The sequence below is a fragment of the Brassica napus genome, chromosome C9 (assembly GCF_020379485.1).
Source record: "Brassica napus cultivar Da-Ae chromosome C9, Da-Ae, whole genome shotgun sequence".
Lineage (NCBI taxonomy): Eukaryota > Viridiplantae > Streptophyta > Magnoliopsida > Brassicales > Brassicaceae > Brassica > Brassica napus.
The window spans coordinates 41550723-41568643 of NC_063452.1; the positions used below are offsets into that span (position 1 = coordinate 41550723).

The following is a 17921-nucleotide window of genomic DNA, read 5'->3' on the forward strand; positions in this document are numbered from 1 at the left end:
TAATATCTAAAAAAGTCAACGGTAAAAAAGTCAATGGTCAAATTTGACATGGAACACTTGAGATTTATTCAGAAACATTGCTTTTGTGGTATTAATAAGGAACTTCTTTCTAACTTTTTGAAAGGTTGCGCTAGGAATTATTTTTTTGACATAGTCCCATATGGATTAGGTGCATATAAATAATTTGAAAATGCTTATTTATTCTCAAGTGATTTAACTCGAACTGGTTAATCTTTTTTTTGACACTGTTTTATTAAAACTGATTTGGAACATATTACATCGAAGAATATGACAAATAATGAGAAACTAATGGTCTTTCCACACCGGAAAATATAAAAGATAAACATGATTGATGACATATTAGCAATACCAAACTAGTCTTGTTTTGAAAGCAAGGTGAATTAGATGTTTCCGTTCTAACAAATAGCAGACATACTTCTAATACCTTCAACAAATGACGACAATAATTCTCATAGTTTAGATATGTCTTCTTCTTCTTCTTCAGTTGCTTTGATCAATTTTGTCCCGAGTTAGCTTCAGTTTAGATACCGTTGAACAAGCTTGAACTACAAAGTACAAATCATGTAGATAGTCGGGATTGACGATTCACGTCCCAAAACCAACACGACAAAAACACAAACCACACAAAATGGACAATAAAACCATAATTAGATCCAAAACGAAGCAAGATCCGTTTCTAGAAAAAGGTTCCACCTCAATATCAAGATAAATTGATATCTCTCACCACAAAAGCACCGCAAAAAGATGCAGAAATAAGAGAAACATAGGTATCCAACGATAAATTATTGGTAGAAGTGTCCATAAATTATTATTGTATATAGGATTATCACAAATCAATGTTGTAGCAAACAGTGAACAGAAAACCATAAGTAAGTAGCAGCCGTCTTTTGACAAATCTAGATCTGAGGCCGGTCGGTGTTTTTTCTAGATCTGAGGCCGGTCGATGTTTTTTCTAGCACTGGTACCGGTCTTCGTCACGGATATAATCTTCTTGGTGGTGAGAGGTCCAACGGAGCGGATGCCTGTAGGAACACTGAGAACTTTGTTTTGGTGTCTCTTCTCTAAGTTCTATTGCCATGGTTGGATACCTATGTTTCTATTAATTTTCCATCTTTTTGCGGTGCTTTTGAGGTGAGAGATATTAGTTTCTCTCGATATTAAGGTGAACCTTCTTCGAGATCTTGCTTCGTTTTGGATCTGCTTATGGTTCTATTGTCCCTTTTGTGTGGTATATGTTTTTTTCGTGTTGGTTTTGGGACGTGAATCGTCAATCCCGACTATATACCTGATTTGTACTTTGTAGTTCAAGCTTGTTCAACGATAGCTTAACTTAAGTTATCTCCAGACAAAATTGATCAAGGTAACTGAAGAATGAGATGTATCTAAACTATGAGAATTATTGTCGTGATTTCGTTGAAAGTATCAGAAGTCGATCTGCTATTTCTGGAACGAGAACACCTAATTCACCTTACTTTCGAAACAAGACTAGTTTGGTATTGCTAATGTGTCATCAACCATGTTTTTATTTTCTGGTGTGGAAAGTCCATTAGTTTCTCATTATTTGTCATATTCTTCTATGATGTTAAATTTTTCCAAATAAGTTTCAATAAAAAAATGTTAAAAAAAGAAAACCATAAGTAAGTTATATGTATATAACCAAACAAAAGATGTTCAATCAAAATTCAAGCCATTGAACTACTTTCAGGTCTAGAAATGGCTTACAATACACCTATAATACACTTCTATCTCATCTATAAATGAGCACCATGTTTTAACTTGAACATAGGTTCTAGGTTATAATCTGTAGATTAATATATTAGAAACGGTAATTTATGTGCTTAGTAACACATGTATTAAACAGAGTGATCAAAACGATGCAGTTTTGGCATTGGACCGGAAAGGGAAAGCGGCCAAGAGGAACCGAACTCCAAACGAGAAGAGAGCCCACTCGCTTGTGTTTCATCCGCACAACGGTCATATTCAAAAGCTGAGGTCAAAGACAAAAGCAAAGGACTGATAAAGCAAGGATGGAGAGTTGTTAATGGAGTGAAGCTGTACAACAAGCTCTCAGCCCTTGATTCATTGAAGAACTAGGATCTCTCCATCAGTCTAGAACACTAGGTTTCGATTGTGTTCTATAAATTTCATCTCTTTGTGATTGCTGAAACCTAAGAATGAGTGTTATGAATTTTCAGTAAAACAAAGCTTCATCTTCTTCATTTCACCTTTACTCAAAACTCTTTAACATGATATGAAATGAATTCATTTAAAAGTCATTGCAAATTGATGTAGTGTTGGCAACAAACTTGGTGTATAGCTGAATCAGTAAATAATTTGATATAATATTATAGCATAATAATTTAGTAATCAGAGGTTATTCTATTTTGAGTACTTTCTTTTTGGTAGTTAAGACTTCAGTATGTTCGGTCCCCCGGCCATATGTATATATGCCTTTGTATTGTTAGAGGTTAATAATGGAACTTTATCTTAGCACTCCACGACTTATTCATCCTTCCTACTTCCCTCACTACTTCACTATTTACGTACACTATGTATCGAGTTAGAGATCCACATGTTTAGTGGACTACGGGTTTGAGATATATGCGACCACCAATTAACATTCTTAAGTTAATCTTTAAAATACCTTGTTTGGGTCGCCATAGCAGCTCAGCATGTTGGATATACTCATTCTTCTTATATCGGTCTTTATTTCAGGTTGTGGAGCATGGTCTTGGTCATTGAGAAACAAGCTGTCACTCCCACACGTATGAGAAGAAAATGTGTGAGATGTAACATATTTTATACACTTTCTTATAAAAAAATTTCTCTGGTAAACTCGAAATGTTAAAAAAAGAGGAGAGCTGCTGAGTGTTGATCTGATTTTCGTAAATGGAAAGGTTTGTATTTTAAGAGTTGTTTCGGTTAAACACTTTTGCACCTGTGAAAAAACACATGCTTACTGATTGCGGTCTTTCTTTCCAAAGTCAAACATGATTCAGGGGTCTATTGATATCTATCGTTTATTCATTTTAGTTTCAGATATAAACACAAAAGAAAAACCATAACACCACTAACCAAAGCTTTATATAGAGTAAATTGCAGTTGCTTACTGTTACGATAGTTTTAAAGATTGTAAAAAAACAAAAGACACATCTTAGATATTTAATACTTGCTGCGTAAACTCAATACCCAATTAACATGAAGAAAACTAAAAAAAATCATAAATTGGGAATTGAAAAGAAATTATTGTCATAAAATCCTTGATCTTCAAATGATTATTATCATAAAATCCTTGATCTTCAAATGATTAAACTTCAGTTTGGTATTGTTGGTATCCATTACCAAGTGGTCTTGCCCTAGTGGTAAAGGAGCTCTAGCTGGAGCTTTTGCCCTGGATTCGATTCTCCTTGACCACTCATAGACACCTTAAGTGGCAAGAAAACCCGGATTTCTATGGGCTTCTTGGTGATTAGTCCTTGGACCTAGAAAGCCTTTGGGATCATACCAAAGTTATCCAAAAAAAAAATATTGTTGGTATCCATTACTAAATAGGTTATCACACAATCACTCTAAGCATGTAATCAAAGAAACCATTATGTCTGTCAATGGAATGTATATTATCTTTCACTCCCACCAATGCATTGAGAACCGATGATTCTATGGCTCAATAATTTACTGCAAACAAAACCAAAACATTTGACCACAGACTCACTCTGTATCTTCCCATGGCATTGTAGTACAATTCTTGATGGCTTTGAGGATAGGACAATCATAATTTGAGAAAATTCCATAGAAATACCCCGATTAAGTTTTGTTAAGTTCTTTAATATCCATTTTTTTGTTACCAAGTTTAATATCTCAATTAGTTATTTTGTTCATTTGAACACTAAAATTATGCTCATTTTAATACTCCAACTATATTTATTTTAATCAATAAACATTGATAAGTTTCAAAATAAATTAAAAACCTCTCAAATTCAAAAATAAATATTAAACTTTTCTAATTTTATTTGAAGTTCTAGGAATAAAATAAATTAAATTGTGGATAAAGTTAAACCTTTTAATTTTAATTTTATTTTTTCACAATCAATTTTATTTTATTTTCTTAAACTTAATAATAATTTATTTAATTTTTCATTCAATATTACGTTTTACGTTTTTCTATAATTTAAAATTCAATTCAAAATTTATTTATTTTATTTATAAAATTTAAAACTAAATTATTATATTTAAATATTGTTTTTGAATTTGAGAATTTTTTTTAAAATATTTGAAACTTATCAATATTTTTGATTAAAATAAACATAGTTTGAATATAATGAGCATGTTCAAAAAACAACATTGTATTAAAAAGTTTAACAAAATTTAGTTGAAGATTTTTTATAGAATTTTCCCAAAATAATTGATGAATATTTTTCCTTATATGCCATGAAAGAATTAGTGTTACATTTATAGAATTGATTTAAATTATATCGTAACAACTAAATCATATATCAAATTATTTTATTAAAATAAGTTAAATAATTAGTATTAAAACTAACATAAAACATGTAAAACGTAAACAAATTATTTTTAAAACTAAATAAATAAATAAAAATTCTGTGCGAATCACAAGACAAATTACAATTACATCAATACTTAAGCCAGCATACATATCATTTTGACCAATCTCCACAAAAGCGTCTCACATTAAAACTGAGCAATTCAACTCCATTTTTCTTCATTGAATAATACCATTTTATTTCAAAGGAACAACTATACAAAGTAGCATGGTACGATGCTAAACATCTACTAATCCAACTAATCATCAACCTAAGATCGAGCTCAATCAAGGGCAACACCAGGAGATAAACCCACATGCCCTTACACAAAAAGATCAGACAACCAAAAAGGGGATCCGTGGTTGAGCAAAATCCGACAATATCATGCTTTGCAAAATGCAAAAAACTCCAAAAATTCAATGACAACTAGCCTTCTCCAATTTTCACTCAAGAATATAATTGAAGAAAGGGCCTAATGGAAGAAGAAATCCATTTATAGGATGGCCAAGCTTAAGTTCTTGTAACTGCTCCTACCAATTCTTTTGAGTCCACGTCGATTCAACTTCATATAACTAAGTTTAATCTCCATCAAAAATCTTACTGCCTAAAAGTTAGTAGCCACAGTAAAATAATGTATGGTGCTTTTCCACACCGTATTACCTCGCCAAGGCTTCCATATGGAACTGGAATTGGAATCAGAAAATTTTGGAAGCTTATGGAAATTCGCTTCCAAAATGCTTCAAAATATCTTGTTTAAAAACATGTTGGAAACTTACGATTCCATTTTGAATCATAATTCCATTTAAAAAACACATTGTCATAAATAAATAAATATAAAATCATGTTTTTATCTTTTTGAATAAAATTTAAAATTTAATAAAATTAAAATATAGAGAACAGAAATATGAAAATATAAAACTAAAACTATAAATTATCTTTATGCCCTTAATTTTTATTAGAGATATAGCATATATATTTAAAATATATTGTGTCAATTATTTATGAAATATTTAAAATAATTAATTTTTAATATTTTTTATAGATTTAATTTATTTATATTTTCACAGTTATAATCTGAAATCATTTAAAATTATAATAAATGAATAATTTTTTTCTTTCAATTTGAATAATATTTTTTAGCCATAAATTTTATCAAATTTTCTTATATATATGTGGATATATGATTCCAAGATGTATATGCTTCATATTGTTTTTAAAAAAATATTACTTCTATTCTTTCATATAGTTCCGTTCGGCATACTCAGTTTCCGATCGTGCCTATTCCTTTCTGAATTTTGTATTAATGCGTATTTCATATTGAACTAACCAAATATCCAAAAATACTACATGAACTTTACACGTCGTACCTTTTCATTCCTGAACTTTATAGTAGTGAATATTCCATATTGAACTAAGCAAAAATTTAAAAATACTACTTGAACTCTCAAAATCGTGCTTATATATATTGACCGTCAAAGGTACTAGTCATCCGTTAATTTATCAAACGACATCATTTTAGATAAATTTTGCAAAATAAAAAATTCAAAAATACTACATGAACTCTAAAAATCGTGCTTATATATATTGATTGTCAAAGATGTTAGTCATCCGTTAGTTTATCAAAATGTATCATTTTGGGATAAATTCTATAAGATGAAAAATTAATTTTTGGGAGATTCGAACTCTCACACTAGTGGACAAGTATAAACTAAATATTTGAATTGATAATAAATAATTTAAACTTGTATAATAATGATCTTTAAAGTTAAATTAAAAAATAATAATTATAGATTTATTTGATAAAACTAAAACAATAAAAAAATTTATAACATTTATTTGATTAAGTTAAAACTGATATTTAAGCTAATGTTTACACAATGTATACAAGAAAGTTATTTGGTCTAGCAATTAATATGTCCTTATTTGTCCACCAGTGTGAGAGTTAGAACCTCTCAAAAGTTAATTTTTAGTTTTACAGAAATTTATCCAAAATGAAGTTGTTTTGATAAATTAACAGATGACTTACACCTTTGACGATCAATATATATATATATATATATATAAATAAGCATAACTATGAAAGTTCTTCTAGTATTTAAAAAAAATTATTTTACAGAATTTATCCCAAATGACGTAGTTTTAATAAATTAACGGTTGACTAACATTTTTTACGGTTAATATAAATATAAATATATATATATATATATACGATTTTCATCTGGTATTTTTGAATTTTTGGTTAGTTTAGTATGAACAACGCACTAGTATAAAGTTTCAAGTTGAAATATACCGTTTTCCCAAATTAGTTCTAACATTTTACCAAAAAAGTTAAGAAAAAATAAATAAATTATGAAGCATTCCCAAAGTCTCAAACGAGTACGTTTAGCCTATAAGCCAAAAAGCGAAGACCGTAATGAGCGCACACCACTAACTTCGCACGGCGTCCTTCCACTCTCCCAACTTTAACAACTCCCTTCGCGATTCTCAAGAACCCTCACGATAATCTGAAAACCTATTTGCATTGCTCCGTCTCCGATTATTACCCAGACAAATTGACGGAAAGTTTCACTCCATTTTCCCGAGAAAAAGGAAAGAAAAGTAATTAACTGCCGAACTTGTAGGTTATCTTGACTTGAAATTTGGGGGCGAGATCGATGTAATGACTAGTTGATTGGACTTTTTGATTTTTTTTTTTGCGATTAGCGACTGTGTGTGTAATGGAGAGATCTAGATCGAAGAGGAACTATCACTATGACCAAGACTATGACGGAGATTCCATCGGAAGGTCTAAACCTCGCTACAGCCACAACTTTGGCGGCGGAAATAACAGATACCGCGGCGGCGGAAACGGACGGCCGTCGAAGTCTCACTCGGACACGATGGCGACGACCACTTACCGTGTCCTCTGCCACGACGCCAAAGCGGGAGGCGTTATCGGCAAATCCGGATCCATCATCAAGTCCATTCGACAGCACACCGGCGCGTGGATCAACGTCCACGAGCTAGTTCCCGGAGACGTCGAGCGTATCATCGAGATTTCCGATAACCGTCGGCGTGACCCCGACGGGAGAATGCCGGCGTTCTCTCCCGCTCAGGAGGCTTTGTTCAGTGTCCACGACCGGATTTTGGAGAGCGAAGCTCAGTACGGGTACGGCGTAGCTCCGCCGCCGGAGGATGAGGAGGATTACGGTGGTGTGAGGCCTGGAGGAGGGAAAGTGGTGACGAGGCTTGTGGTTTCCAAGGTTAATGTTGGTTGCTTGCTTGGTAGAGGTGGCAAGATTATCGAGCAGATGAGGATTGAAACCAAGACTCATATTAGGATTCTTCCTCGAGAGACTAACTTACCTCGTTGTGTCTCTCAGTCTGATGAGATTGTCCAGGTCTGAATATTGCTTCAAAACATATATGAAATATGAAATGGTGAATATTGTTTTTTTTAAGACTTCATATGAATGTGTGTTGCTTCTTTCAGATTGTAGGTGAACCTGCTGCAGTGAGAAACGCTTTAGGTATTGTAGCGTCGCGTCTAAGAGAGAGTCAGCATCGTGATCGCACTCATTTCCAGGGGCGTGTACATTCACCAGAACGGCTACCAGCTGATGACTACATCCCACAGCAGAGAAGACAATCATCAGATAGGTTTAACCATGGCAATTACAGGAATAACAGTTTCAGCTCACGCCAATCTAACTACGCAGATGAAGCTCCAGCAGCTTCAGGTGGTGAGAATGTGCAGCAGCCTTTCTACACTGAAGACCTCGTGTTCAAGATTCTATGCCCTGTTGATAAGATTGTTAAGGTTGTTGGAGAATCACAAGGAATAGTAGATTTGCTTCAGAACGATGTGGGCGTGGACATGAGTGTATCTGACCCTGTTGCTGGATCTGATGAACAGATAATTACCATTTCTTCAGAAGAGGTACTCTTTAACATCCTTACATCTTCTGCAGCAGTATCTGTTACATATCAACTATGAACTTGAATTTCTGGGTTCTTTACTTTGCCTAGGCACCTGATGATCCGCTTTTCCCTGCTCAAGAAGCTTTGTTGCACATTCAAACTCAGATCGTAGACCTGATTCCGGATAAAGATAACCTTATAACGACGAAATTGCTCGTCTCATCTAGAGACTCAGGATGTTTGGAAGGGAAAGCAGGATCAGTATCTGAGATATCACGATTAACTGGAGCAAGCGTACAGATTCTCGCTAGGGACGAAATGCCCCAATGTGTTTCCATCAATGATGTTGTTGTACAGGTTTGTTTGTCTAATTTCGAGGACTTGTGCATATATTATTATAAAGTACTTTTGGTCTTAGAAGAGAATTTTCATGCGTATGTAGATTGCTGGCGAGATCAAAGCAGCTCGGGATGCACTTGTTGAATTAACCTTACGATTGAGGAGTCATATGTGCAAGGAGCTCTCTCAGAAGGAGACACCACCGGGTTCCACTTCCACAACTGGCCCTCTTGAAGGTGTTGCAGGAGTAATGGAGGTAGCTTCATCGAATAACACAACTCAATCCCGTGAAGGACTCGCAATCGCGCCGCAATATAAGGTTTTGGTCTCATCAACAATCTTTTCAGTACAAATGCGTTCATAATCAGTTAGGGTCCCACGTATTGACAGCTAGCTAAACGTAACACTACCGATGCACAATCTGAAGGTAGCTAAATGGTTTAATGTTCTTGTATTTAAATATACTTTTTGTCCTGAGTTTTTCTAGGAAGGTGGTGGATCAGTTGCAAAGGCGGGTGAAAGTGAACACCGGGATGAGGTTCCTGTCACGGCTAGCAGGTAGAGAGACTCCCAAACTTAGAATTATTATTTCCTATCTGTGAAACCATATACAAAAAAAATATATTAGAACTATTTGTTTCACACATCTCCTTTCTGTTGTTATTTAGAATGCCGGTGGCACTTGTTACTAGGAGCACTCTTGAAATTGTCTTACCAGACGAGGTTATTCCTAAGCTTGTTACGAAATCAAGAAACAAGCTTGCACAAGTCAGTGAGGTGAAACTCTCTCTATTAACTGGAACTAGATTGGTTGCATTGCAAATCATGTCTTGAAAATCTAATCTTCTTTCACTCTTTCCCATTTGATCACAGTGGTCTGGAGCTACTGTAACATTAGTTGAAGACCGACCGGAAGAAACACAGAATGTCATTCGTATTTCGGGTACGCCAGAGCAGGCAGAGAGAGCACAGAGCTTGCTTCAAGGCTTCGTCTTGAGCAGTAAGTTTGTCCGTCTCTTTTCAAACTGAATACTGCCAAGTATCATATAGGACTGATCTTTCCTTTTTCTTTGTTTCAGTACAAGACGATGGACCGTGAACTTTAGACATGTGCATTGGGTTAACGGAGGGAAGGATTCAATCAAGAAACTGCGAAATGGAGTTTGTATGAATTGTTGAGTATTAGGATTTAAGTAACGGGTAGAGGTTTAGAGGAACATTTTGAAGTTGACGCTTTGGTTTTTATGTTGTCTATTAGTCGTTTCCTTGCCCTTTCTATAACCTATAAAAGTCATATAGTTTAATCCCTCCAAAGTACTCTTAAAATCTCAAAAGACCTTTTCTCTACGTGTTCACGCATACTTGTGCAGTGATAGAATAAGAGTTAACCGTCACATAAACAAAATTTATCCATAGCATCCATTAGGCCTGGGAAACATTTACCGGAACAGAGAAACCAAACTGAATTTCTTAAATATCTGAACGACATGCTAGCTGCAAAAACAAAGCTCGAATAGTACCTCCTAGTCCTATATCATTCAGCAATCCTCAATAAACATTCCATAAGGAGAACGTCTAGTCTCATGAAACAGTTAGCTAAAAAAAACAATATTTAATTAATAAAAGTTAAAAACATAGGAGTATAAACATTAATCTTTGCTAAACAACTGTTTATTTCGACGGAAACTTAACAACATGATTTTAAAAGTATATGAAAAAAAACACACAAATATAATGGTCAATAAAATACTAAACTTATACATTTTTACCAAAAAACACAAACACTTCAATAATCCAAAGCATATACTTATATTAACCATGCCAAATTAAATATAAATTTAGTCAACATTAAATTCCTAATTTCTCTTCAGAATCTTTTGTGTTATTTTTAAGTGCATCATTTGAAGATACTCCAGCCGTTTCACATGCTTTCTACCGTTTTAACACATATTAAAATAACACATTAATTCAGTATAATAATGTATTATTTTCTGTAATTTTCAATTTTCAATATCCTTTAACCAATAGTAATTAAATAATCAATTAATTTTTTTGAAGTTTACAATTTTTTCATAGAAAACACAAAATATCTATCTCTGTGAAACAATTTTTTTCTAAAACATCTATTTTTTTAAAAAACGGAGGGAGTACAAAATAAGAGACTAAAACAAAATGATATTCATATGCCAATCATTTTGTTCTTTCTCTAGTCTTAGTTTTTATTATTCAAATATTATTTCTAAATCTGTTAAGACTCGTCTTTGAATTCAATATTTAGAGTTTAGAATTTTGATTTAAGATTTATGATTTTTGTTAATTTTTAAAATGATTTATTTAAGAGAAAATGACTAGGATAGCACTAAAATAGTTTTTGTCACAAATATAGTCTCTAAAAATTAAAATGACCAAAATAGCACTTAATGTTTTATCAAAAGAGATAAATATACACTTATACCCCAATGGTAAATTAATTTAGACATTAGATTTAGAGTTAATGGTTGGGGTTTAGGATTTAGGGTTTAGAGTTTAGGGTTTAGGGGTGGGGTTTAGGGTTTAGAGTTAAGGGGTGGGATTTAGGATTTAGGGTTTAGGGTTTATGATTTAGGGTTTAGGGTTTAGAGCTGGAGAGTGGAGTTTTGGGATAAGATTTCAAATTTAAAAAAATAAAAAAAATTTAAATTTTTCAAAAGATAAAATGATATTTTGGTCATTTTAGTTTTTGAAGGCTATTTTTGTGAGATAAACTTAGAAATGTGCTATTTTGGAGATTTGCCATTTATTTAATTTTATTATTTCTGAAGATTAATTTATATTTTATTATTAAATGAAATTTATTTTGTATTTTTTTCAGCTATGTGTTATTTGGAGACAAATTATCAATGAAATTTATTCTGTTTTTATTTGTTGGTAAACATAGAAAAAAAACTTTCCATATAAAACAAAAGTGACGTCTCGGCAACAGAATGATTGTTAGGAATTACGGCGAGGTGTTTATTTGGTTTGGTTATATTAAACCAGCAAGGAGTTTTATTGAAACCCCTGGAACTTGCACGGCTTGTCGTTTAAAACAAACGTAAACGCTTGTCATAGGGATAGGGGCTAGAGTTGCAAATCCATAATCTTTTTGGGTAGCAAAAACAATTACTTGTAAAGTTTTAATTTACAAAAAGATCCCTAAGCTAAAACCTCGCCTGCGGTTCCCCCTTCCTTCTAGTTCGTGAAAAGGAGACGTTGAATCGTATCGAACCGCCGTCGCCGTCGCCGCCGCCTCACTGGTGATTCTCCCGTAACTAACTCCCCCATCTCTCTCTCTCTCTCTCTCTCATGTTTGTTTATACTGTTAAATCTCTCGTACCCCGTCGCAGAGAATCCCAAAATGGCACATGTCGCGCAAAGCCGAAACGTGATCCGGCATGTAGTATCGAGAGGAAAAGCTTTCCATAAATCCGAAAACGCGATCCATCACCCTCTCCTTTTCGCCTGTCAAGGAGTTCGTTACAGAAAATTGGAAGTGATTCTCACCACGGTGGGTTCGGTTCGCTGACTCTTGAATGCATTTCTCTTCTCTTCGTCGGATTTGAATCGAATCAGATGCTGAGGGTTTGTTTTTGATTTGATAGGGCATAGAGAAGCTTGGGAAAGGGGGTGAGACGGTGAAGGTAGCTCCTGGTTACTTCAGGAATCACCTTATGCCTAAGCTCCTTGCTGTCCCCAACATTGACAAGTATGCTCATCTCATCCGAGAGCAGCGCAAGGTATACACTTTTACCTCAGCTTTGCCTCTCTTAACTTTGCAAGCTTGATATGGTGTCTGATGCTAGTTGTTATCTGATTTGTTACTGAATGTTTTATGTTTCTTTGATGCTTTGATAGTGTTATGGTACTAAGATTATCTCGGTGTAAGTGTTAGATGCTTCCCCTTTGGTTATTTGATTTCTTGATGTCAATCTTGTTCAGATGCGTAATTTTGAAGAAAAGGAAGAGGTTAAAGTGGTTCATAAAACTTCTGAAGTTCAGACCAAAGAGTTTGAAAAGGCCGCTAAGCGCCTCGCCAATGCCAACTTGGTAATTTTTTACCTTAACAGACTCTCAGTCTTCAACTTTTCTCTTGTGTGAGATCCATTTGTTTTGATTTACAGGTACTGAGGAAGTTAATTGACAAGGAAAAGTTCAAAAACCGTTCCTCAAAGGAGGATAAACCGGATGTACAAACACCTGTGACAAAGGAAGAGATAGTCTCTGAGGTAAACTCTTCCTTCCTTCCTTCTTACATTTTTAAACTGTGTGACATGTAGACTTTTGTAAGTCGTTCTTATCATCATTTTTAAAGGTGGCGAGGCAGCTCTGTGTGAAGATTGATCCGGACAATGTGGTTCTTACGGAGCCATTGACAACTTTTGGCGAGTATGAGGTTCCTTTGAAATTCCCAAAGACTATTCCTTTGCCACCAGGAACTGTTCAGTGGATTCTCAAACTCAAAGTCCGTGGCCATTGAAAATCTTCTTCTGCCTTTAGAAACTCTTCTCTGATAATTTTTCTACTTCCGTCTGCTTCATGAAATTGGAGAAAAGCATTGTAGTTCGATGGCACCAGATCAGTTGCATTTTCTTTCATTCCCTTGTCTTTTTACTTGTAGTTATGTAAACCGGGTATAATCCGGTTTACAGTTTAAACCATGATTTGAAGGGACATTAATAAGTTAGGTTTTGTGAAATTAATTGGACGTCCACAGATGCGATTGCGAATGTGACTATTTAGCATTGTTTAGAAAACTTTTGGCCTATTTTGTAAGATTCTATTATTTTGGGCCATCTTAGGATTATTGAGATAGATAAACGACTTTTCTACTCGCCTACTCAGACGAGCCGTATCTACGACTTACAATCTTTAAACGAATAGCTTCACACTCCTTCTCTTGCTCTTTCTACAAGGGTGCTCTCTCTTTCTCTTCTCCCTTTAGCCACTCTGCTCTTTCCCGTGAGTACATCATTTATTGAACCGATAGGGAACTTTTTGCTTCTGTATCACTACAAATCCATTACGAATCTATTCGTTCTATCTCTGCCTTGGCTTTGAAGTTGAACTTTCTTTTTTGTGAAAAATTAGCCTTTTAATTTTCAGGGTTCATATATATTATTATGCTTCTAGATAGGTCACCATATTTTCCAAGATTCGTACAATTTCATCTTTCTTTTTCGATGTGTGATGCAAAATGAATTATTTTAACCATATTTACGTACATTATTATATACCAAAATCAGAATGTTACAGATTTATATACTGTTTGATTTATTACACTAATGAAACGTACATTAGAGATGTCAAATGGAATAACCATATATTCAAATAGTCTCTCGTATTACAAAAATAGACTTACATTCATCTCAAGGACTAATAAGAATCTATGATATCCAATTTGAAACAGATGGAAGTCGTCCCTTACAATTTTCACATTGTCACGTCCAATGTCTCGTATTACAATTTTCACCTCCAATTTCAAGGTGTGTTGGTCTCAGTCTACATTGTCCAAGAGGGGGGCAAATATGCCCGAATAGTTTTTCAAAATCTCATGTAAACCTTTAAACACTTTAGTAATGCCCCTTTGTTTTGCTTAATAATATATATACTACATATTTATAATAATGTTTGTTTATGAAATGATTTTAACATTTTGCAACAACAATCTTTACCGATTATAAAATGATGAATACACATATTGGTATCTTAAATATATCATCGTTGTTGAAGAGTTAAGATATTACATCTCATTTTAATTATTTTTAAGACTTCATATGCACAAAAGGAAATTAAGTTTTGCGGCTGACACAAATCACCAAAACCAAATAGGCAACATCGATTGTATAACGACGAAAGGGGATTAGGTTTTCTGCTCTCGATTTGTTTACTATTAACTCTCCATAAGTGATTTCATTTTCTAGCTCTATAGAATTTTGCTTTCGTTCTCGTATTTGTTTCATTGATATGAGTTAAGTTTCTTTTTTAACTTCTTTTATGAATTCAGTGAATTACATAAGTGTCAATTAAAAAAAATGGATATCTGTAAAAATTACTTTCACTCCATATACATATCTAAGAATCAAAATTTTGAAAAAAAATCACCGGCAAACTATATTAACAGGTTAGTGTTTAAATCTACTATATCAAGCTATTATAGAATATAAGTGCAAACTCGAAATATAAATGTTTGTCTAGTATATATTCAGCAGCTCGGTCTAAAAATCATCTAATTAGAACAACAAAACAAATTACTTATTTCACCAGTTCGGGTAATATCTGAATCCGAACGTGTAATATCCGAACCCGAATGGATATCCGAAGATAACCAAACATAAGTATACTTAACTCTATATTTCTAGTTTATTTCTCTCATTTTATTCAAAATATTTATATTAATGATTCTTATTGCTCAAAATTAGATAATATACATATAATTATGTACAAAATCATTTGCTACTCACTTAAAATACATATCAAGTTCTTGTTTCTTGCATTAACAAAAGTTGCGTCTAAAATTTCAAAACAACCACTAAATTAGTGTCTTTCTACTTTTAAAATTTTATCTCCAAACCTATTAATAGTTTAATCTTTTAAAAATTAAAAAAAACAGTTAAATTAAAATATATTTTAATTACAAAAAACTTAAACAATGAATAATTTATTATTTTTCAAAATTTAAATATTCTAACCCGACCCAAAATATCCGAACCCGAACATAAAATACCCGAACCCAACTCGAAGTGTAGAAATACCCGAACGGGTTCTATACCTTTATACTGAAATATCCAATACAGATCCGAACATGTATCCAAACGCCCACCCCTATAATATATGATCATTTGTATCTTGCTTGAACAAAAAAAGTTAAACCATTGGTCACAAAATTTTTAATGTGGGACTTTTACTATTTTTAGTAATTTATAGTCGTTTTTAAAAATTCAAAATATAACATATAAAAAAAATATAATTGTTTTTATTATATGTTTAATGTGATTGTTTAATTTTTTTTAATAGTATAAAATTAAACAAAAAAGAGAGATGTCAGAATTTTTTTTATCAAATATGTATTATTCATATATATGTTAACCATATTAGGTAATTCCGTAACTTTTATTTAAGGAAAGAAAAAATCTTCTTTTGTACACTATTAATTAATTTGATAGTTAGTTAAATAAAAAAACATAGTATATGTTTATATGGACCAACTTATTTTTCTAACAATTCTAAGAATCATTTTCGTGATGACACGTGGTTACGAAAATAATTCTCCGTAATTAATATACAGGGGATGTCCCATGGGCTTGGTCTAACAAGACATCCACTCGTGGGGTTGAAGAACGATAGTGACTCGCGAGTTTGTTGATAATTCTTCTATCGACATACATGTCCTAAAAGTCTTATTTCTTGTGGATGAGTAAACCAGGGACTGCACATGGACTTAATTTTCCATGGAGAAATTTCATAGAAACAATATTTTGAATTTATCTATGCAATTTTTCAAATTTAGCATACAGTCGGGCAGGCCTTGAGATATCAGGGATACTATTCAAAACAAAAATATTTACAATTAAATTCGTATTTTATAAATTTTATAAACTAAAATTTTATTTTCATAGTTATTTCTTTTATAATTTAAATTTTATTAAAATATTATGATAGAAAATTCATCTTTTATAGTATTTCTATAAACAAAAATATTTTTCATCAACTATACATATTTTTACATTCAACATTTGTATAATCATAAATATAAAGTATATATAAACACATCTAGCAGTTTAAAAAAAAAGTTGGGATCCCATTCAAATGTTTCAGTCCACTCCCCATATACCTGGCTCTGCAATCGAGTTAGGTATTCATGGTTACTAAATGTGATATCAAATAATTGAACTGGATTTCCCATATTAAATTTTAAACGTAAAACTATTTCGAGATAGGTAATCAAGGTATTATTAATTTAAAATAACTGTTTAAGAGGTTTTCTAATAGTTTAGCCTAGCCGTTTAGAAAAGGGGAATGGAATGGGTTGCAAAACTTGGGAAGAGATATTGAAAATAGAGTCTTAATTAAAACAAAATAGAACCAGACCGATCCAAATCTAATTTATAAACAAAAACAACCAAACCGAAAATAAAATGCAGTTCTATTTTTTTAATTCAAGAAATCATGAGCCGAAGCTTGTAATCTCTTTGGGTCATGAACAATAGTCGGCTGTTAAATCTCTTCTATGTAGCTTCTGAGTATTGAACCTGACATATCTACCCTTATGATCAAAGGCTTTACCACTAAAGATATCATCTTCAGATAAGTCATGTATATTTGAAAACTATTTTAAAAGAATTTTTTTTTTGCAATTTAACCTGTTCCCAGGTTTAGATATGTTTAACCCTTCAGTTTGAGATGCATCTCAATCATTTACCAAATAGTCCATAATATAGTTCTCACCACTGTATAAATTTCGTGATCCGTATATACTTCTGTATAAATTATCAAAATTATGTCGTTTTGAGTTTTTTTTTAAAATATTGTAGAAGTGGATAGAGCGATTTTATAGTCAAAATTATTTTATTGTGTAGTTGGAACTTGGAAGAATGTATGCCAATTTATTTTTCAAAAACAAAATTTCGTAATCAAATGGCATTTATATTGCCATGTTTTTCTGCATACTGCCACTAAGGTAGGGTATTCCCAAATGGCCATCCAAAATAGTTTTCGTTTTGTCAAAGGCATTTGAATGTCGAGGTTGATTTTCTTAATGGAAAATAACCACGAAAAGTTATAGAAATTAATTAGAATATGCTTGCCATAGCTGGCCCAAGATTGATGGGAGTGCCAGGGTATTTTTCTTCTTGGTAGACCAAGCTAGCTTTAACAAGTATTTTCACAGCGACACAGGTTCTCAAATTCCAATATATTGAGAAGAGTTAAATTAAAACCGATAACAAACCTGTGTGAGCATTCATATCTCAAAGTTGTCAACTCAAACACTCTTCTGAAGAAGCTCAAAACATTGAACAAAATTTGGGAAAAGACACTTCTTCTTGATGCACTGGAAAGGCTTATAGAAGGTGAAGAGGTCCAACGTCGTTATTGGATTAATTA

The 17921-nt window shown here is 32.9% G+C and overlaps 2 protein-coding genes across 4 annotated transcripts; both read left to right on the forward strand.

Annotated features, from left to right (window-relative positions):
- The first annotated feature begins 6926 nt into the window (after positions 1-6926).
- Positions 6927-10148, forward strand: LOC106413591 (RNA-binding KH domain-containing protein RCF3-like). 2 transcript variants are annotated; one of them, XM_013854358.3, is made up of 9 exons: positions 6927-7179; positions 7266-7942; positions 8035-8481; positions 8571-8819; positions 8905-9120; positions 9289-9359; positions 9470-9578; positions 9675-9801; positions 9881-10148. In XM_013854358.3, exons 2-9 carry the CDS (start codon positions 7280-7282, stop codon positions 9898-9900), a joined length of 1902 nt encoding a protein of 633 aa, XP_013709812.1. In that variant the 5' UTR covers positions 6927-7179; positions 7266-7279; the 3' UTR covers positions 9901-10148. The 2 variants fall into 2 exon arrangements, with proteins under 2 accessions (XP_013709812.1, XP_013709875.1); XM_013854421.3 differs by having other exon boundaries at positions 6934-7160.
- Positions 10149-11886: 1738 nt separating this feature from the next.
- Positions 11887-13519, forward strand: LOC106413744 (50S ribosomal protein L9). Of its 2 annotated transcripts, none has more exons than XM_013854518.3 (6): positions 11887-12087; positions 12167-12327; positions 12422-12556; positions 12759-12866; positions 12941-13045; positions 13132-13519. In XM_013854518.3, the coding sequence occupies exons 2-6, from the start codon at positions 12178-12180 to the stop codon at positions 13294-13296; spliced, it is 663 nt and encodes a 220-aa protein (XP_013709972.1). In that variant the 5' UTR covers positions 11887-12087; positions 12167-12177; the 3' UTR covers positions 13297-13519. The 2 variants fall into 2 exon arrangements, with proteins under 2 accessions (XP_013709972.1, XP_013710029.1); XM_013854575.3 differs by having other exon boundaries at positions 11901-12076.
- The last annotated feature ends 4402 nt before the right edge of the window (positions 13520-17921 follow it).